The sequence below is a fragment of the Rhamphochromis sp. 'chilingali' genome (genome assembly GCF_963969265.1).
Source record: "Rhamphochromis sp. 'chilingali' genome assembly, chromosome: 21".
NCBI classification, from domain to species: Eukaryota; Metazoa; Chordata; class Actinopteri; order Cichliformes; family Cichlidae; genus Rhamphochromis; species Rhamphochromis sp. 'chilingali'.
Window position 1 is genome coordinate 4366701 of NC_137949.1, and position 20541 is coordinate 4387241.

Here is a 20541-nt window from a genome sequence, read left to right on the forward strand (position 1 = left end):
CTCCTGCAGGAGAAATTGGAGCTGACTGACGTCTATACTGAACTTAAAACCGGAGAAGTTCTGATCCGTCTGCTGGAGTTCATCGCCAACGAGAAGTTGCCATCGCGGAGCCGAGGCAAGATGAGAGTCCACTTTCTGGAGAACAACAGCATTGCCATCAATTTCCTCAAAACCAAAGTAACCTACTTTTTGCTTTTTGGTGTCCTGAAAGTGATCCACCAAATTTACAAATATACAAAATTAATCTTATACACACAAACCTCAGTGTACAAGTGTATATGGTTATAGTATTATTCCTCATGAGGAGAACGGTCTTTTCTCAGTATATTTTAATCTTGATTAAATGTTAGTTCTAAAAAGCCAATCAGATTATCCTAAATGTCAAGGTAATGACTTTCAGTTCTTACTGGCAGCTGTAAAATGTTGAACTTCATAGCAGTCTCACGAACGACAGCTTCACACTGCTCTATGCTCTACTGTTAGATTCGGGTGGATTTAATTGGTCCAGAAAATGTGGTGGATGGGGATCGTACACTGATCCTGGGGCTGCTGTGGATCATCATCCTCAGGTTTCAGATTGGACATATTAACCTGGAAGAGGTATCGAATTAAAACTACAGCAGAATTAGTTATCTCCTTTAATTTAAACAATTTATTTATGAATTTAACATATTTAACATTTTCCCTCTTTTTTGGGGTATTTTCCTTTTCCCTTTCCTTTCCCTTGCTCCTCCACATTTTTACTTTTGTCTTTCCATCTTCTTGTCTTTTAAATTTTTTCCATTTTTGCCTTGTTCTCATTTCATCTCACCCCCTTCCCTCCTCCTCCTTCTCAGGGGAACAGCGTAGCTCATCGCTCAGCCAAGGAGGCTCTGCTGATCTGGTGTCAGAGGAAAACATCAGGCTACAATGGTGTTGACGTGCAGGACTTTTCCTCCAGCTGGAGGGATGGACTTGCCTTCAATGCTCTTATCCACGCCCACCGGTAGCATACTTGTGCACACGCATTTTTGTTGTATTTGTGAGGTCCCTCATAAAATATTTCCTAAAATATCCTCAAAAGTCAAAAACTCAAATGGAAACTCAAATCGCTTCTCACAGAGTAAACATACATGTGTCTGTCCATCCCAGACCTGACCTTTTTGACTACCACCGTTTCCATGGTGATAACCCCCAGCGTAATCTGGAGCATGCGTTCACTCTGGCAGAGCGGGAGTTCAGTATCATGCAGCTTCTGGAGGTGGATGACATCATGGTCGCTCATCCTGATGAAAAGTCCATCATGACCTACGTGTCTCTGTACTACCACTACTTTTCCAGGATGAAGCAGGGGCAGACCATCCAGAAGAGACTTGCCAGGGTTGGATTCAGCACAAACATAAACACAGCAGCATTGCATACAACAGAAAAAAAGATCAGTCAGATAATAAATAATATGACCATAATAGCATAATACATAATATTAATTGAAGCCCAAGTGATTCTAAATTTGTGTATAGATGAGTGCATATAAATATATACGACACATACAGACATGCACATGTTATAGATATTAAAGGTGACATATTTCTAATATAAGGCAGAATTGTTTCTGTTTAACTAAACGTGCAGTAAAAATAAAAAAGAGAAGCAATGGGGCAGAGAAAGAGTCTGTATCAGTCTGTCAGTCCATCTTTTCAGACTCAGTCGGCTCTTGTAACTTGATGTTGATTAGCAAAAACCGAGGCTGGTTACAATGGAAAATCTAATCTATAAGGCAGGTTTATTTGTCCCTAAACTCAGATTGTGGGTCATTTTTTTCTTTAAATAATGTGTTGCTTGACATAATGTCTGTCATACCGTTTATAGTGTGGACTGCTCTGCCCCATGTGGTATTGTAACCTGCTCTAAATAGTATAGATTACTGCTACAATGACAAGCTGCTGCTCACACAAAACACAAAACACAGCTGGTGGGATTTTTATTTTGGTAGATAAGAAGGTATTAGTAGCTCAAAGGAGAACCTTTCATAAAAGAGGGGCTGTGGATGTTAAGAATCACATCAGATCACATACAATGAGATGCTGCTGGAGGCAGCAGCAGGAACTCATTCAGAGAACCTCACACCTTTAACACACCGAAGCTACAAGCCTTTATCTGCTTCACACATGTTCCTTCTGCTGTACATGATAATAACCAAGTTAAACTGTTTTGGGGCTGAGTGTTGTCAGATGTTTTTTTAAGGTTTGCATTTTGTTTATTTGGACTGAGGGTTATGGTTGCAGGAGTGAAAGTGCTGTGACTGAACACTGATGCTGCTGTATTGCTTCTCATTCTTAAATAACAACCACATTAGTTAATGGGAGGTGAAACTAATATGTTTAATTTCTCATCTTAAGTCGCATACACAATGGAAGTGATAACTACAGCTTTGAAAATTATGTTAGAAGCCACTTTTATATTTATTAGTATTTTTGCATTGATAGGTAGGCAACTATAAATCAAAAATTAAGCAAGCCAATCATGTGATGTAATATAACAGCCATGCATTTTAAAATCAACATTGGCTCATATAGCTTGTGATAGTGATAGTGTTCAGGTGCAGTGACCAGCATTTTCAGAATGCCAGGAAGTGACTGACAGCAGCCTTTTGCAATAAGATTGAGCAGTTTCAGATGGACACTTTTTTACCCCAGTGGGGTTGAGGGGACATCAAGAGGGGCAGGTGCAGGATGCAGAATTACAGTTTGCAGAATTAGAGTCAACCAGCAACAATGGGGATAGCCTATTAACAATGAAATCATTAAGAAGGCAAGATAGGTAATTTAAGGATTAATTTAAATGAGCAACTTTTCTTGGTTGCTAATTCTTTGGTTACGAACAATATTTTTGTCTTTGATTTGCCAGTCCAGATTCCATTTTAACATATCAAACCAAAACATCCAGAACACAAAAGTAGGACTTCATTCTTTTCTCCACAGATTGTTGGGATGCTCATGGAGCTGGATGGCATGAAGATCCAGTATGAAAGAATGGTCTCAGATCTGCTTCGCTGGATCAAAACTAAGGTAACAGGTCAATCCCAGAAAAAACACAGGAATATAAGACAAAAAAAACAAAACAATTAATGAATTAAATTTGGTGATTATTTTTTGACTGAAGATGGTGCAGCTGAATGACAGAAGATTCCCAAACTCTTTGAGGGAGATGCAGAAACTGATGAGCGCTTTTAAGACCTACAGAACTGTGGAGAAACCTCCCAAATACCAGGTCAGATGACCCTCACATTTTAAATTCAGCGTCCTCCTTTGTTCATCTCCTTAAAGTTAAGTCTTGTTTTTCCAGGAGCGTGGGGCAATTGAGGCCCACTTGTTCAGTCTGAGGACTCAACTGGCAGCCAACAACCAATGGGCTTATAATCCTCCCGAAGGTACAGAACACTAACAGTCAATTATAATATAAGGGCTGCTATGACAAAGATCGCTCATGCTGTTGTGTATTTGTAAAGGTAAAACTCTGAATGACATCGAGAAGAGCTGGGCTATGCTGGAGAGGGCGGAACATGAACGAGAGCGAGCCCTACAGGAAACGCTGCTACGCCTGGAAAGCCTGGAGCAACTTGCACAGAAGTTTGCCAGGAAGGTAACGCCACTCTACTCATATGAATGTCTTTGTTACAAGTCTCCCAGTTTTGATCGTAATGTTATGGAGTTGCCTGACATATTCCTGAGTAAATTATAAAAACAACTTTGTGATTACAAATCACTGTGTTGTGCGTAGAAATAAATTTCAGTGAGTTTTGGTAATGTTAACCTCAAAATGGATGCGACCTTTTGACCACTCTTGTTCCGCTGGACATATATGCAAGATCTTGTTATTTGTTATTAACAACCCCACAGAAAAGTAGATACACACAACACAACAAAAAAGTATAATTTTGATTTAATTTTAAACTTTTTTTTTATTAAAATAGGTATATCAGTTTGGAATCTGTTCAGAATGGAATACCCTTTACTTAAAGCTGGGAAATGGGGACAAACGTGTTGCTGGGATTTTGTGAATTTGTTTGTGTAATGTTAACTTAAAATGGAAACCACTTTTTGGCATCAGAAAGGTTAATCTATGCAGACAAACAGCATTCAAAACCCTGGATCTGATATTCAACTTTCTGCCTGTTTTTATGGCTCCTTAAAAAATCCCCAATAGACTGCAAAATCCTTCCTTTTTGTCTTCTCAGGCAGCTCTGAGGGAGGGCTATCTTGAGGACACACTGCGTCTGATCCGGAGGCAGGACATCCGAGGTCTGTCCACACTGGAGGAGGCTCAGGCAGCTGGCCGGCGTCTGGAGGCCTTGGCTACCGATGCACTGGCCAGGGAGCCACGCTTCACGGCCCTCAGAGACATGGCAAAATCCATCGAGAAAGGAAACTACCACAGCAAGGAGCAGGTCATTGGGAGGTGGGAGGATGAAAACAATGACTTTGTGTAACACTCTTTTTGAAGGGAGAAGAACCAAGAAGTGACATTAATTTAAAAAAAAAACTTGTACTCTACATAATAATATATTTGTTTCTAAGGGAGGAGAACATTAGCCATCGATGGAAGGACCTGCTGCAGCAGCTCCAAGAACAGAGGATGCTTTTGGGAAATGTAGTTGAAACTCTGAGCATCCTGCGGGACATTGAGCTTGTCTCCCAGGAACTGAAAGAGCTACAAGTGAGCTTATTATTCGAAATTTAGTTATAATGACGACACTGGAGTTTTACTTAGATTGTACTGTGAGAGAAGTGGGGTGACTTTAATATTACTCACTGTCCCCTCCCTTATCCCATCTTAGTCCCAAGCCAGTTCCTCTGAACTGGGGAAGCAGCTGACGGAGGTGGAGTCTCTTCTTCAGAAACAAGATCTCCTGGAAGCTCAGATCTCAACTCATGGTGAAACCATCACTGCAATCAGTAGCAGAGCTCTGAAGGTACGCTAATAATTGGCATCTCATGTCCTATTAGTTCACTGTTTGGGGAATTTGTAAGGGTGATTTCTGTCAGACTGACCCACCTCCTTTCTCTCACTCAGGCAAAAGTAAGGGATGGGCAGCAGATTCAGAGCAGAGTGAGAGCTCTTGACACTCAGTACAAATCGCTGGTGTCTCTCAGCAGCAGCAGGTTTGCTTTAGTTTTCTCATTTACAGCATGAGGGAAAAATCATTTATCAAGCAACAGGTCTAAACGTGTAACATTTCTTTGTATGTCCAAAATGGTGGAATAGAAAGTCTAATTAGTCTGATATTCTGTTGCTACATCTCTCACCTGTGCTCATCTTGCCTCACATCTTTCTTTTGCTGTGTCAGGAGGAGGCAGTTGGAGGCTCAGTTGAGGTTGTTTGAGTTCCTCTATGACTGTGAGGAGTTGGAGGCCTGGATCTATGAGCGCTGGTTAAAGCTGCAGACGGCTGGACTTGGAAGAGACCTCAACCACATCCAGGTGGCCGAACACAAGCACAAGGTGAGCCAGAAAGCTGTGTATACGGACACTTGAGCCCATAAGGTTCCATGCTTTGGACTTTGACACTGTGAAGAAGTTTTGTTTGCTTTTTTACACAGGCACGTGTGTTACAGTGGTTTAAGGGTGTTCTTTGTGAATGTGTTAACTCTGAATTATGTGATGAAAAGTCAACTTTTTTGTGCCTCTTGTGAAAAACACAGGATTCATATTATTTTACAGATTGTCAAAACTTTAGAAATGTTACATTGTTATTCTTTATTAAAAAAAGAATAACAAAAGCTTATAAAGCAGATACATGTTTCTGTTTTTTTTTAAATGCCTTAAACTAAAGCAAGACAGGACTCTAAGTCAAAAGATTAACTTAAAGAGGCAGCTTTTATTTGCTGTGAAAACTAAAACCAAAATACATGAACACTGTCACTCGGCGCAGACTGAAATCACAGAAAACTGAATTTTATTTACACACTCCCGGTTCACTATACACAGGTGAAGGAGAAGGGGGCCAAGGTTCCCAGGGGTACAGGGAAGAATCAGGAAAAGTGTCCTCTCTTGCTCCGCTCCACACGAACAGAACAATGCACTTGGAAAGGTCCTTTCCTCACACATGCCACTCTCACTGCGGCACTCACGAACAGGCTTCGGTGTCCAAACTTCCAAACCGAGCACGAAGAATCTGTATACAGAGATCAGGAATTAACACGGAAAACTGTCACGAAGAGAGCTCAAAACTGGCTGAGGCTAAAGTAGCACTGACGAGCGTTACTCAATAGTCCAGCAGCGAGGTGCTCTCAGTCACTGCCTTAAGTAGCGAGAGCAAACAAGGTGAGGAGCCACAGGTGATTGCTTGCAGGTGGTGATGGCCAGGGGCGGGAGCCCACAATGAACTCCACCCAGGCAGCAAGTAGAGAGAGAGAGGAGAGAGAGAGGAGAGAGAGAGCGAGACAAAAGCAACACACATGTAGCCACACAGGGCCAGCCGGGCAGGCACCATGACAAACACTACACAAACAAAAGATAAACTAGAACTAACAACTGAACTGGACTAGACTTGACAACATGGAACTAACACCAGAACACAGCTTACATGGAGAACACGACAATGAACAGAGTGAGACTAAACACTTAAATACAGATGAAGGATAACAAGGGGATGGAAACAGGCGGGAACACAGCTAGGACTAATCAAACCTGAGAAGACAGGGAGGAAGCAAAACTAAATACACTGAATACAGGACAAAGGACTATCAAAATAACACAGGAAACAAGAGACACACATTAAGATGTAAACACAGGAAACGGGGGGAGCGAGGGTCATGAAGGGGAGACAGATAATAATGGATTGGATTTATATAGCGCTTTTCAAGGCACCCAAAGCGCTTTACAATACCGCGCCATCGGCCCTACACCAGTAGGCAAGTAGGGTAAAGTGTCTTGCTCAGGGACACAACAACCAGGACAGAGAGCCCAGGGATCGAACCGGCGACCTTCCGGTTACAGATGCGATTCCCAACCCCCTGAGCCACGGTCGCCCGATGAATCAACACGGAGAGAAAATTTAACATGCGCGAGAGACATGATAGACTACACAAGCAACAAGGACACAGGGGAGGCCAAGCACAGAACCATGAATAATATTAACCACAAGAATGTAGAATATTGTGTAAAACATAATCTTAAAAAGAAGAAAACATAAATCCTGAGCTCCGACTCACGGCCCTGACAATATAGAGTTGGACCTACAATAGGTTGCATGCTGTGTGGATTGTTGAGGGATTATGGACCTAAAACCAGGATGCAGGAAACAGTGACTAAACTCTAAGCAAGTTTTAATGGTGATAACCCAGAGAGTAAACCAAGCCAAAATCCAGAAGCTGAATACAAAAAGCAGGAAATCCAAAACATCAAGGGACACTTGGCATCAAGGACGACAGAGACAATACAAGAGGTAACGAGGTAAATGTTCGTCATGTGACAATTGAAACTAATCTTGAGACAAGCGAAGTAGGAATAAAAACAAAGCACAAGTGACAAAAGACTATAAAAATAAAACAGGAAGTAACAAAACACCAACACAATGACTCTAACAAACAAACAAACCGAAATAAGTGAAACAAAGGATTAAGTCATCGGGAATAACCAATCAAACTAAGACTTAAGAATTCAAAAATACACAAGCTGAAAAAAGTCCAAAGCCCAAGACCACGAAACAATATTTGCCAAGTTTTAAATGAAATGAAAATAACATAAACAAGAAACAGCAATGCAAAGAACAGAAGTGCATCTAAACAAAACAGACAAATAATAACATTTAAATTCTGGTTTAAGTCATGTAATCTGGTTAATCTGACTGTTTTTAGGCTGAACATGACCCCACCTTGAGAATAAAGGCAATTTAAATCTATCTTGACTCTAAATGCCACTTCAAATAAATCATAATTTGATAGGTGCTGGAGGCAGAGGTCCAGGCCCAGGAGTCTTTGTATAAAGGTGTCCTGGGTCGAGGTCAGGATCTGCTCTCCAAACAGAGTCAGGAGAATCAGCAAGCTGTTCAGAAGTGGATCAGGACTCTCAAGAAGCAGTGGAGCCACCTGACTGACGAGGTGACGGGACACCGCGACAGACTGCAGGCTGCCGCTACCATAAAGCAGGTGAATAATAGTGGCGAGCCGGCTCCTTATCGCAAGCCGTGGGTTTTTTTCCCCTTTCTCTCACCCTCTCTCTCGCACTTTTTCCCGCTTCACTCCGTACACGAGCCTTGTGCTTTGCGCTGGGCAGAGGGGGGAGGGGCGGTAGTTACACTCGCAGTAGCACAGGAACAGAGCGGGAGGGAGAGAGAGAGAAAGAGAGCCAGGGACAACAACGTCACATTAGAAAGGTATAGTAATCATCCACAACTATTTTCATTTGCGGATGATAAAGGATTCAGAAAGTTTATTCATGCAGGCCCATATGACAGAGAATATGCATGTTCTTTTTGTTTTCATATTTTTTCTTATTTATATTTAATTGTGTTGTGGTTTGCAGTGTTTTGTGTTGTTTCACTTTAAATTTGTTTAAAAGGAAAAAGCTGAAAATTTAAATAGTTAAAGTTGAAATGTGAATAGTTGTTTTTGTTTTATATGATTTATTTATTACATTTTATGTGGAGTGAATAAATAAAAGTATATTTAGGTAGCTCTGTTTTGAAGTTCAGTTAACGCTAGAAATGTGTTTTGGAGTTTGTACGTGCTTTTTCTCTAGGGGCCACTGTATATATTTATATTTATATATAAATAAAACCACTTTTTTTTTTACATTAGTAATTCCTTTTGTGCATAATTTTATATTATTGTTAATAATAAATTAATTAAATCAACAAAACAACCTGAAGAGCCGGTTCGGAGCCGAAAGAGCCGGTTCTCTAAAAAGAGCCGGAAATCCCAACACTAGTGAATAATGTGTCATTAAAGGCAGAGAAGAAGAAGAGAAGATTGAAAAAAAGCTGTTTTTGTTTAGTGTAGCTTCTTTTTGTCTGTAAACTCCTATCTCTGCTCACAACAAACACATTTTTGAGGTATTACTGTTTTTTTACAGTTAGTCTAATTATTTTGCAGTCAGATTTTTACCTGTGTGCTGCTGTTATTGTGTAGGTTCTAACCATCCTGTCACGTATGTTATGTTTTATTTTCTTGTGTGGTCTTTTGGAACCTGCTCTTGATCTCTATAGACATGCTCTAAGACAGTAACCTTTATTTCTCTGACCAGTATTTTGCAGATGTGGAGGAGGCTAACTCCTGGCTAGGTGACAGGAAGCCACTGCTGATAAGCGAGGATCATGGGAAGGACGATTCCAGCACAGCATTGCTTCTTCAGCGCCACCTTCGTTTGGAGAAGGAGATGGCAGCGTATGCCTCAGAGATAAAGAGACTGTCAGAACAGTCAAAAACTGCAGCACAGCTGACGGCGCTGACTGCACAGCAGGTCATTCTGCATGCTTTATTCAGATATTGTTTCTGTCAGATAGATTTTCCTAACATTTCTTATGTGTAGTTATTAATGAGTCCTTACTAAAATAATATAACATAGTTGAAAGATGTTTCTCCTATGTGTTCCTTACTTTTTTAATCTTCATTTATTGGCTGTTATAAACTGTGATATCAATAAACTGACAAATAGCTAATATTGGCTCTACAACACTGACTGTGATAGTAGATGCAAAGCTATAGGCAATATTTCCTCATCCCTTGTAGGCAGAGCCTCAGCAAGGCAAGATGATCCAATATAGCGATTCCTCTGGGGAAGAGGAGAAGGAGTGGCAAGGAGCACGAACCTCACTATCCAGTACCAGAGGTGGGAAGGGCCCTGTAAGCATCCCCCCTCAGAAAGAGGAAATCAAGGCCAAAGTCCGCTTCAGATACAGCAGAGGTACTGGAGTACTTAGTGTCACTGTTGTGTTGCATAGCATGATAAGGAGTGACTGCTACTCATACATGAAAACACAAGCCTATATTCTGCACTAAATAATCTGCCAGCACTACACTGTGTTATTTCATTTCTCATTTTGATACAGAATGCCCATTTTTCTCTTAAAACAGAAATCTTACTCAGGTCAGACCAAGTCACATAAAAAATATTCATTAAATATTTAGGCAAATTTATAGAGATGCTCTTGTTTACAGAGAGGACCAGATAACAGGCCAATTTAAGAGGAAAAATATCATGCATTATGTCCTTCTCTATTAACCATGTCTGAAAGTGGCTTTACTCCAATTCGCTATTTTCTGTAACACAGGCCAGGTTAACACAGGTTTACTCTGTGGTTTACTATGAAGAGCAGTAATCTGTGCTAAAAAAAAAATGATGACAGAAAATAAGGAAAAGCAGATTATGTAAATTGTAACTGTTTTCATTTTTGCATTTCTAAAATGTAGCCAAGTGTGTTGTGATGAACAGACATGGGCTATATCTGAAATCACACAACAGAAAAACACATAGTAGATACTTTATTGAAATGTAAAGTATAAACTAACCTGATTTCAGGTCAGTTTCCGTGGGACCGCAATGAGATTGTGACCATCGTCAGCAGTGAGCCGGATGGAGACAGAGTTGTGGCCAGAGACAGTGGAGGAAACCAGCAGTCCATTCCCAAAACCTACCTGAATATGCTGCCATCCAGTGTATGATCAATACTGAACCAGTTCTTTGGTCAGATTATGAAAATATCACATCTCGTTAGTGGACATGCTTTGTTAGTGGGCAGTGTGAAAATAAATTATTATGTATTTTTTTAAAGTGTCAATAACTTTATCACACCCTCTTCAGGTTCCTCCACCCACTCCACCTGCCTCAGCCAATGATATGCCAGAAAGCTCAAGCAAGAAACTGAGTCGTCCAAGGCGAAAACGCTCTATGCGTCGCGGCACAGCTGAGATCCAAACCACATTACTGCCAGACCCCGAGTACCAGAGAGATACTGTGGAGAGCACACAGGGCAGGTTGGACCAAGAGTACAATTTCTTGTACAACCTGGTGAAGGTGAGAGAAAGGAGCAGTATACAGAATATAAACTGTTTACTTAGTTATGTGGGAGGTTGTATTAAGATGACAGATTATTATACAGAAAAGGACATTCAGAGTAGCTGTATTCTAAAATCAGATTTATATTTATATTGGTTTTCAGACAAAGACAAAGAGCCTGGAGGAGATACTGCGTCTTCATCGATTTTACAACAGCTGCCATGAGTTTGAGTCATGGATGGAGGATAAGGAGAACATCCTCAACACCTTCAGCACTGATGGTGACAATCTAGCAGTGGTTCAGGCCAAATATGAGGTGAAGACTTCTCCAGAAAAATATTTCCAAACATATCGTACAAGACTTATCCTACAAACTGAAAACAGGGGATCAACTCATCTGGGTGAAACAAATGTCCCAATACCTCATGATTTTTCTAATTTGTTTAATCCTTAAATGCATCTCTTAAAAAATATTAAGACTACGTCACAGCCCATCATTTTGTTCAGTTAAGATCTCAGCATAAACTGTAACAGCAGTCAGGTGTTTCCTTTTGCTGATGGTGGGAAATTTAGCCTTGTGGGTTTACTTATAAATGAGTAAATAATAGCACATGGTGTTGTCGAAGCTGGCTAGATGGATTCTGATACCAACAGATTTGTAGATGAAGATCAACCTTAAGTTAAGCTCATAAATCATATTATTTATTGGGAAGGAGAAACTTTTAACCTCTAAAGCCAGAAAATCACAGGGTAAATACTGGCTTCCAATTGTCACTTCTGTAGGTTAATCAGAAATGAAAAAATGTGGCTTTAGGTAGAATACATCTGATAAGGCAGCAGTTCATATTAAGTGCCACTGAGTTTTCACTGATTTTCTTCTGTAGCATCAATCTTTCTTTTCAGTGATTTTCACCCAAACAACAACTTTTTTTGTTGCTTTTTTAAATGATTAATTTGAGATTTTTTCTGACTTTTGGACATATTTAAGAGGCCTGATTTTTTTTATTTTCACTTCTTCAGAATAAACTCAGACAAACTCAGATTCATAAAATATCTGAATACTTTGACTCACCCTTGACTTTCTGTTTTAGAACTTTCTGACTGAGTTAGCGAGCGGACGAGGTCAGCTGGACGATATCATCAAAATGGCAGACGAGCTGGTGAAGAGCCAGCACAGTAAACAGAAAGAAATCCAATCCAGAAAGAGGAGTGTTTCCAAAAGGTGCAAAAAAAGTCCAAATCACTCAAATCAGCACAAGGACCCAGATACACAAACTAGATCCTGTGAAAAAGTGATGTCTCATTGTTACTGTTATTAAAATGACAACAGTGAAGGACCCAGTAACAACGGCTTGCTATTATAGCAACATGCTATAATAAAGTGCCTGGGCTGTAGGTTGAGTACAGGACAGCATTTTGGACAGTTTTGGGGCGCCAGAAGCTCCTGATGACTGTGTGACAACTGTGTGATAGTTCTGGGTTCTTGGTGTGTTGCAGGTGGGATCGGATTCAGCAGCTGAAGGATGACAAAGGAAAGGAGCTGCTGAGTACGGCAGATGTGCAGTCCTTCCTGCATAGCTGCGAGGAGGCTAAAGCTCAGCTGCAGGGTGAGCTGTCCCAGCTTGACGAAGTGGACGTGGGCTGCACCCCCTTCACTCTGCTTGCTGAGGAGAAGAACCAGATTCGGGCCCTTAGAGACATCAAGATGCTTGAGGGGAAGATTGCTTACCTGAAGAGCGTTGCAAAGATGTATGGTCTGATATAGTCTGTGGGATTTTGAGGTGTTCTGCAGTTGTCTCAGTAGGCCTTAATTGAATCAAAAACACTTTAAAAGTAATTGATGGTTACAAATATGTTAAGCAACCAACCAATCAATCAATCAATCAATCAATCAATCAATCAATCAATCAATCAATAATAATAATTTTAGAAATGTGTGTTGTAATTTGATAGAAATAAGTCATTGTTGTTTTGTATTTGATGTTCATAATGATTAATCAGTGATGTGATATATGTATATAAAGGAAATTAAAAGAGCCATAGACGTGACACTGAAGGTAGCTGCAGTTTTCCTGAGAATAGTTTTGTGAATTACTTTCACATGAATGGGCTCATGGATTGGCCTACACTGGTCTGTACCTTGGTACATGGGCTTTGATGTGTTCATGTGTTCACCGCTCTCCAAATATCTATTACAGATGATAATGGTATCTTAATTTACATTACGAATAACACAGAGCTGCATTAGTCTGAAAGGTTTCAAAGTTAAAACACTTTACATGAACTTCTAGCTAAAAGTGTTTTTTCTAAAGAAACTTCACGGTGGAGTACATCTCCATTCATCTCCACTCAATTTGCTCACATCCTGTGTTACAGGAAGCAGGACTGCAGTCCGGCAGAGAGTGCGGCCATTATGGAGGAGGTTCGAGGTTTGGAGGCTCTGCTGGATCAGGTGACATTTTCCTTCTTTGTTTTAGACTGACTGGAGTGTAGTAGCCAAGAGTGAAGGTGTTCAAACTTCAGTCTGTGTTCCTACAGAACATCTCTTTTGTGCTTGCAACATTTCGTGTTGATTTGCATTGACACTGACATACTCGACATCATTATTTTATTAATAAAAGTGAAGATCTCTTATTTTTTGTATGTACAAAGCAGGTGGTATAAGACTGAAAAGGTACAGCGTTTGGGTCATTATAATTAGGTTTGATATTCTGATGAACACAGACTCAGAGGCTGTTACTGTTTTATTATTGTTATATTATTATTAAATGTTTTGAGTAAAAAAATCTAAAATAAAACTACAAACTTAAAAAAAGACATTTTTGTACAGGTGAAATGTCAAGCATCAGACAGACAGCACCAACTGGAGGAGGCCCGCAGGCTGCAAAGTTTCCAGCAGGAGGCCAAGGAGCTAGAGCGCTGGGGGGGTTCAGTTCAGGAACGGCTCCTGCAGGAGGAGACAGCGAGCGATGTGGCCTCGGCTGTCACGCTGCTGGAGCAACACCAGGAGCTGCAACTAGAAATGGAGACACAGAGGAGCAGGTAAATAGCAGAAACTGTGCACAGCATTCAGTGCTTAGTGTGTTGTTGTTCCATTCATTGAATTGCATTCATTTAATTCTATTTAATTCGAAATAAATTAAATCTGCAGCATCAGTAAATTTAAATGCAAAGTGTTTTAGCAGTGGTTAATAGGAATTTAAAAAAATTATGATGAAAATTATTATGATTAAAAATTATGCTAAAGAATGTTCAAATCATTAATCCTGTGCACGTATTTTTTTTTAACTACCATAACGCTTGTCCATAATGAAAGCCATTTCTATCCCCTTCTGACAAAGGGATTGAGAAGATTGGCTCATGGACATCATCATTTAAGTGGACTGTGTCTCTCCCACTGTGTGTGTTTTTGCCAGGCTGAAGGAGATGGAGAACTTAGGGAAATCTCTGCTGCAGGGATCATCCAATGGGAAAATAGGCGGTGTTGACATCCAACAAATCCTTGATAATCTCAGTGCTGAAAGGAGTAGGCTGGAGACGCTGTGGGCTAGTAGAAAGAAGCATTTGGAGCAGGGTGTGGAGCTCCAGAGGCTGAACCAAGAGGGAGACCGGATTGAAGCAGCATTGTCTGGACACGAAGCCCGACTAAAAGTCCAAGATCTTGGGGTGAGGGTGCTCATTTCTCACCTTTTTACATGGTCCAGCTCCTTGAAATGTTACCCTTAAATTTGAATCCTAAATAAGTATTTATAGAAATCTGTGAAATTGCTATAAGTAAAGATTATAAATAGGATGTTCTATCATAAAAATGTCAAAATAATGATTACATTTATTGATGCAGGACTCGGTAGACAGTGTGCACAGTCTACTGGGGCGACAAGATGAACTTGAAAGTCTTCTTATGGCTTTGGATCAAAGAGTGGATAAATTCGCTGAGCGCAGCAAGGAGCTTATCGACCAGCAGCACTTTGCTTCAATACAGTAAGAAAACACAGCAGAAATTGTTCCATAAAGTGGGCTGTCAACTCCATAATTTAATTCTTATGCTGTACTGGAGTAACTTTGCATATTTTGCTTTTAAAAATAATCCTTCTTTGTCTAATCTTAAACCTATTTATCATATACTGAGCCATGGCATAGTCCCGACATTCATCCATGTAAACAAGCTGATTTAGTTCCCTTTATGCCAACTTTCTTCTCATGGACTGTTCCCAGCATACAGAAGGTTTTAACAGGGTGGGTGGGACTAAAGAAATAAGAGTAGAAGAAGTTAGGGATAAATAGAATTGGTTCTATGAATTGGGTACTATCACTCTGTTTGTAAATCGTTCTACAAGTAGAACACACATCACTGCAAAATTAGCATAATGCAAATCTAAGCTCATCTGCTTGCTACTTCAACCTAACAGGAAAGCTTTGATGCAGTATGCACACAGTTTGCAGAGCACCAAGGCTGTTTCTTTTCCATACGACATGAAACCGTGCCATCTAGCTGTCAAATAAATTACAACACCACATGTATACCATCTCTGCTACTTTGATTAAATGGCTTGTGAGGGGTCATGCCAATCATCTTCTCAGGCAGATGGCGGGGAACTGTTTATATTATTAGTTAAATTGTCCCTCTAACAACCAATATGTTCAAGTCAATAACCTTAAAATAAACTGCGTCACCAATCTTTAAAACCTCAATGTTTTTCTTACAGCATTAAGGAACGGAGCAGGAGCATCCAAAAAGCCAACAGGAGGCTGAAAGAGAGCTGCAGGAAGAGGAGGAACCTACTGCTGGACTCCAAGAAATACCAAGTACTATTGTCAAAATGCTAAAAACAAGAAAACATACTTTACTTTATGTTGTTTATTGTGTCGAGTACCTGCACTGATCATAATATCTACAGGAGAGCGCTCAGATGAATGTTATAAGTTCTTTAATAATAATTATAAGGGTGAATTTGCCTGGTGTTTCGTGTGGCAGGAGTTCCAAAGAGATGCGGATGAGCTGCTGTTGTGGATGGAGGAGAAGTTTAAGGTGGCAGAAGACGAGTCCTACCGAGACCCCACAAACATCCTCTGGAAGCTGAAGAAACATGAAGCGGCTGAGAAGGAGATGCAGGCCAACCAAGTCTGGTTGGATAGACTTGTTCAGGTAAAACACCTCTAACTTTTCACCCAGCATGATGACTTCTGTAGAGGAAACAACAAGTGTTTGACAGTGACTCTGGCAACACATGCACAGTTGCATATATTGAAAAGACAACTTGCACTTTGGTGAGATGTCACTTTCAGTACATATGTGTGTGTTTGTGATAAGCTGGGAGAGGAGATGATTGCTGAAGAGCACTACAACAGTCAGAGCATCAGCAGGAAGTCTTCTCAGCTCACGAGTCGGTGGAAAAGACTACAAGACAAGATGGCTGACAGGGGGGACAGGCTGAGACAGGCGGGGCAGCAGGAGCAGCTGATGGAGCTTTTGCAGGTAAACTACTGATGGAGAAACTGGATAAGACGTTTGTGTGGTCCAGTTCAGTGATGTTGGTGCCTTTTATGGCTTTTTGAGGAAATTACCAGACAAATAATGCTGTCTGTGTAGCCCATCCAAGAAGTTTGTACTTCAGTCTTGATTTGTGAGATTGTAGCATTTATTAATGCTAGGTAATCAGTTAATTAGCACTAATATATGTATGAATGCACTTTGCCAACCTAGCCTACCTGCATTAATTGATAACTTTACACCCCAGCCTCTTGTATGCCTCAAATATGCTCACCACTGGCTCCCAAAAAAGCAAGAAGAACACAGCTTAACTTTGAGACTTCACAAGCCTTTAGGTGACACTATAACTGACCCCTGTCTTTTATATACAGTTCATAGTTTCTGGCCAAATTTAAATTTACACTAATTTTAGAGGTCAACTGGAGTAAAAAATTAAAGACCATCCTTCCCAGGAGAAGTAATTGCTGTCCAAACAGAGCTCCATTCTCAGAAAAATCTTGTACTTTTCCTCCACAGGATGCCAAGCTGAAGATTGAGGCCATCCAGTGGATGCTAAACAATGCTGCCAAAGGTCACGACCTGCGCTCCAGTCGACAGTTGCTGAAGGTGAGGACAGGCCTGCATTGATTTAATGACGCTGGGTTTTACAGTTAGACATCAGTGAGTACTTTGTGTGTGTGTGCTCATGCAGGAGCATCAGCAGCTGGAGCAGGAGGCCAAGGAACTGGCAGAGAAGATCAACTCTATTGTGAGCAGGGCCAAACACCTCGCTTCCAACCACTTTGACTCTCAAAGGATCCTCCAGGAGACAGACGCCTATCTCACTTTGTAAGTTACCTTGAATCTTCAAACAAATAGATATTTGCATTTATTGCATTTAGAGTAACTTCAGTGCATATAAAACCAAGTGCATGGTGAAGAAAAGAAAGGAGTACAAACAAGATCAGGTCAGGGTGTCTCAGCTAAGAAAACGATCTGTTGAAGTAAAATGACAAAAGGCAAAATAACAACAAAAATAAAAGTGGATGACAAGGACGCTCACACGGAGACAAAATCTGAAAGACACAGATACATAGAATACAATTTCCTATGTCACTTCAGGTTTTATCTGTCATTGTCTCCTTTGGGGTATTTTATTCTGTGTGTAATTAAAAAGTAATAACATAAATATAGTCCAGTGCTCACTTTAGGTTATCATCATCTTGACTTTATAACCTCTGTGTGGCAGATTCAAGTCCCTGCAGAAACCTCTGGACGAGCGTCGAGCACAACTGGAGGCATCTGTGTCGTTGTTTGGATTTTATCATGATGTGGATCTTGAGCTCAACTGGATCTCTGAGCATGTTCCTGCCTCTGGATCTACAGGATATGACAAATCTCTGGCTGGGGCCCTCAGCCTCATGCAGAAACACAAGGCACGAGCTGGGTTGCAGTTCTTTATCTATAAAACCTCCCCTTTTCCTTCATTTGTTAACTGAGCTGAGAGCTCAGTTGGAATTACAATGGACTCAAGTGATTTGACACATTCACAGGGCTGTGTTTTACTTAACATTTGCTCATGTACTCGTGTGTTAACCCAGGAGCTGCAGGCCGAAGTGAATGCACATAGAAAACACCTGAACCACATTCTGAAGAAAGGGCGCAGCCTAGCCAAATCCAACAAGTCAGAAAGAGAGGCGGTGCTGCAGAGGTGTGGTTGTTTTTTTTTGTCATCAAAAAAAAGTTTCATGTGCATTGGTGCATTGTAGTGAATCTATCTTACGCTGACATTGCTTATAAAATGCATTAAAACTAGAAACCATCACAAAATAAGCATTTAATTAGACAAGGAAAATGGTATGTTAAAGAATAAGTTATAATATAATAAAATTGATAAAACATTATCAAACACATTACCTTAGTCCACCAAATAATGAGAACAAAATAGACACCATTGAATGATCTTGTCCAAATAGCTTGGTAATCACTCCTGTCTTTGAGGCCTAACACTGATGCAAAGATGGGATTGTTTTCAAAACCCAGCACACTGATCTGAAGGAATAAATTTAAATTTAATGACATTAAAACGACCAATTCCATGAGAGAAACTGGTCCTTTCTCTAAATGTAGGATTTTGGATTTTTAGACTGCAAAGATGCCATTGGCTCCAATGTATGCAAATGTTTCATAATTTTTGGGAGGGGTTATGTTATATAGCTGGGCACTTGACACAACTTTGAGAAGGTATTTGTCTGTACAGTTCAAGTGATCTGTAATAAGTACGGTTTCAGTTTGGACCAAATGTGTTCTGGCTTTGTGGAGCAGTGTAAATTTCTGCTGTTTTGCAGGTGCGACCACCTCAATACAGAGTGGGAGGAGCTTGAGGATGCCTGCAAAAAGAGAGCAGCTCACCTCAGCAAGGCTATTACCAGAGAACAGGTGAGATGGACAAGGATATTATATATTGGAGGGAAGTGAAAGTCTGATACTGACACTCCATCATCAAAATACTTTTAAGTAAGACACTTAGTTCTGCAGCTGTCTAACTGGTCATTTAGAGTTAAATTTTGAAGTATTTTATGCTAAACCCAACCAAAACAAAACATAAACTGCTACATTTTCTGTGTGTGCCTCATCTCTAGCTGCTGTTGGACTGCTCAGAGCTGGAGTCCAGACTCGCAGAGATGCTCAGTCTGGTGAACATCGACGACTATGGCAAAAACCAGCTGGCCACACAAAGCCTCATTACTAAACACCAGGTATATCACACACTCTCACTGTGTACACTTTGCTTAGTCGGAAAAGGACCTCATATGATTCCCCTATCGATTCCTGACGAAGAAATCAAAGAACAGCGTGCAGATTGTACAACAACAGAATCAGTAAACAGTGTCCTTGTGTTCGTGCAGGTGCTGGAAGGACAACTGGAGGTGTTGGAAGCTGAAGTAGAGGCATTAGGAGACCAGGTAGAGCAGGCCATTCAGAACTGGAGCCTGGAGGAGCTCAGCAGACCCTACAGTCGAATCAGCAGCCTGAACCAGCAGCTGCAGCACCAGGCTGGACTCAGGTGAGCACACACTCATATTGTTGGATTACTTTCTCTGCTTTTCTCTCACAGATTGTTTTTTGAGTCTCTCTCTTTCGTGATATTTTTCCTAATCGTTGTTTGTTTATCTATTTACTGTGTTTTTTTCTTCTTTTTTTTTCCTTTTTTTGTTTGGAAAAAGTGCAATATTTACATAAGGCAGTTGTTAATTACAAAAAATGTAGAAAGAACATACGTATGTGACAGAGAGAAAGACTTATACAGTAAAGTGCTGATCTTTAATATCTTGACCTGCTTCTAGGTGATTTATATCATTTTTCTCCAAACAAAATGATATTAGTTCAGATGATCTGTCTCTGACTTAGCGGTTTTATTGTTGGCTTTTTTATTGTGTCTGTGTACTTGTGTGACTGACCACCCTAATGTCTCCTGTTAGGGGTCAGAAGCTGAAGGAGGTCCTTCAGCTCCATGAATTCAGGCGAGAGTCTTCAGAGCTGGAGGACTGGATGAACCAGCAGAGACAAACAGCTGAGTCTCAGGACCTGGGCAATGATTATCAGCATGTTCAGGTTACATTTCATTGCACAATGATTGTAAATATTAATTCTAGTGTGTTTTTGGAGGCTGAAGGTAGCTGTAGAGTTGTGTGTCTGTGGATTATGCTTGCAGTTGGTTCGAGGGAAGTTTGAAGGCTTCCTGAAGAAGCTGGAGGTTGGCGAGGAGAGACTACAGAACTGCAGAAACCTGGCTGTTCAGCTGATCCACAACAAACACCCACAGAGCTCTGCAATCAAAGACACTCTGCAGCAGCTTAGGTAATCACACAGCCACAGTAGTGAGTCAGTTATTTTATCTGTGAGGCATCCTATTCCTTTTCTTGTTTGTCTTAAATGCTGAAATTGTTGGTTTTGCGTTTCAGTAAGCAGTTTTTATCTGTGTCCGTCCATCCATTCATCTTCTTCCGCTTATCTGGGGTTGTCCCCAGTATCTCTCTGAATGCTGTTGAAGCTCTGCCGGAGGTGTGAGTTGAAGATCTCGTGGACTGGGGC

The 20541-nt window shown here is 40.7% G+C and overlaps 1 protein-coding gene across 1 annotated transcript in view; it reads left to right on the forward strand.

Moving 5' to 3' along the window:
- sptbn5 (spectrin, beta, non-erythrocytic 5) overlaps positions 1 to 20541 on the forward strand; it is a 67843-nt gene that overhangs the window by 6753 nt on the left and 40549 nt on the right. The window contains exons 3-39 of the mRNA XM_080870517.1: positions 10 to 177; positions 484 to 600; positions 837 to 985; positions 1132 to 1360; positions 2961 to 3047; positions 3142 to 3249; positions 3325 to 3409; positions 3488 to 3621; positions 4217 to 4437; positions 4557 to 4695; positions 4817 to 4951; positions 5053 to 5141; positions 5327 to 5480; positions 7925 to 8128; positions 9225 to 9440; positions 9710 to 9884; positions 10500 to 10636; positions 10782 to 10994; positions 11140 to 11292; positions 12068 to 12198; positions 12474 to 12725; positions 13353 to 13428; positions 13807 to 14018; positions 14393 to 14642; positions 14818 to 14957; positions 15683 to 15782; positions 15952 to 16122; positions 16288 to 16452; positions 16984 to 17073; positions 17159 to 17295; positions 17696 to 17882; positions 18048 to 18157; positions 18795 to 18885; positions 19089 to 19205; positions 19356 to 19513; positions 19929 to 20061; positions 20162 to 20307. Of these exons, the coding sequence (XP_080726643.1) occupies positions 10 to 177; positions 484 to 600; positions 837 to 985; positions 1132 to 1360; positions 2961 to 3047; positions 3142 to 3249; positions 3325 to 3409; positions 3488 to 3621; positions 4217 to 4437; positions 4557 to 4695; positions 4817 to 4951; positions 5053 to 5141; positions 5327 to 5480; positions 7925 to 8128; positions 9225 to 9440; positions 9710 to 9884; positions 10500 to 10636; positions 10782 to 10994; positions 11140 to 11292; positions 12068 to 12198; positions 12474 to 12725; positions 13353 to 13428; positions 13807 to 14018; positions 14393 to 14642; positions 14818 to 14957; positions 15683 to 15782; positions 15952 to 16122; positions 16288 to 16452; positions 16984 to 17073; positions 17159 to 17295; positions 17696 to 17882; positions 18048 to 18157; positions 18795 to 18885; positions 19089 to 19205; positions 19356 to 19513; positions 19929 to 20061; positions 20162 to 20307 (5579 nt within the window). The remainder of the gene's footprint in view (positions 1 to 9; positions 178 to 483; positions 601 to 836; positions 986 to 1131; positions 1361 to 2960; positions 3048 to 3141; positions 3250 to 3324; positions 3410 to 3487; positions 3622 to 4216; positions 4438 to 4556; positions 4696 to 4816; positions 4952 to 5052; positions 5142 to 5326; positions 5481 to 7924; positions 8129 to 9224; positions 9441 to 9709; positions 9885 to 10499; positions 10637 to 10781; positions 10995 to 11139; positions 11293 to 12067; positions 12199 to 12473; positions 12726 to 13352; positions 13429 to 13806; positions 14019 to 14392; positions 14643 to 14817; positions 14958 to 15682; positions 15783 to 15951; positions 16123 to 16287; positions 16453 to 16983; positions 17074 to 17158; positions 17296 to 17695; positions 17883 to 18047; positions 18158 to 18794; positions 18886 to 19088; positions 19206 to 19355; positions 19514 to 19928; positions 20062 to 20161; positions 20308 to 20541) is intronic.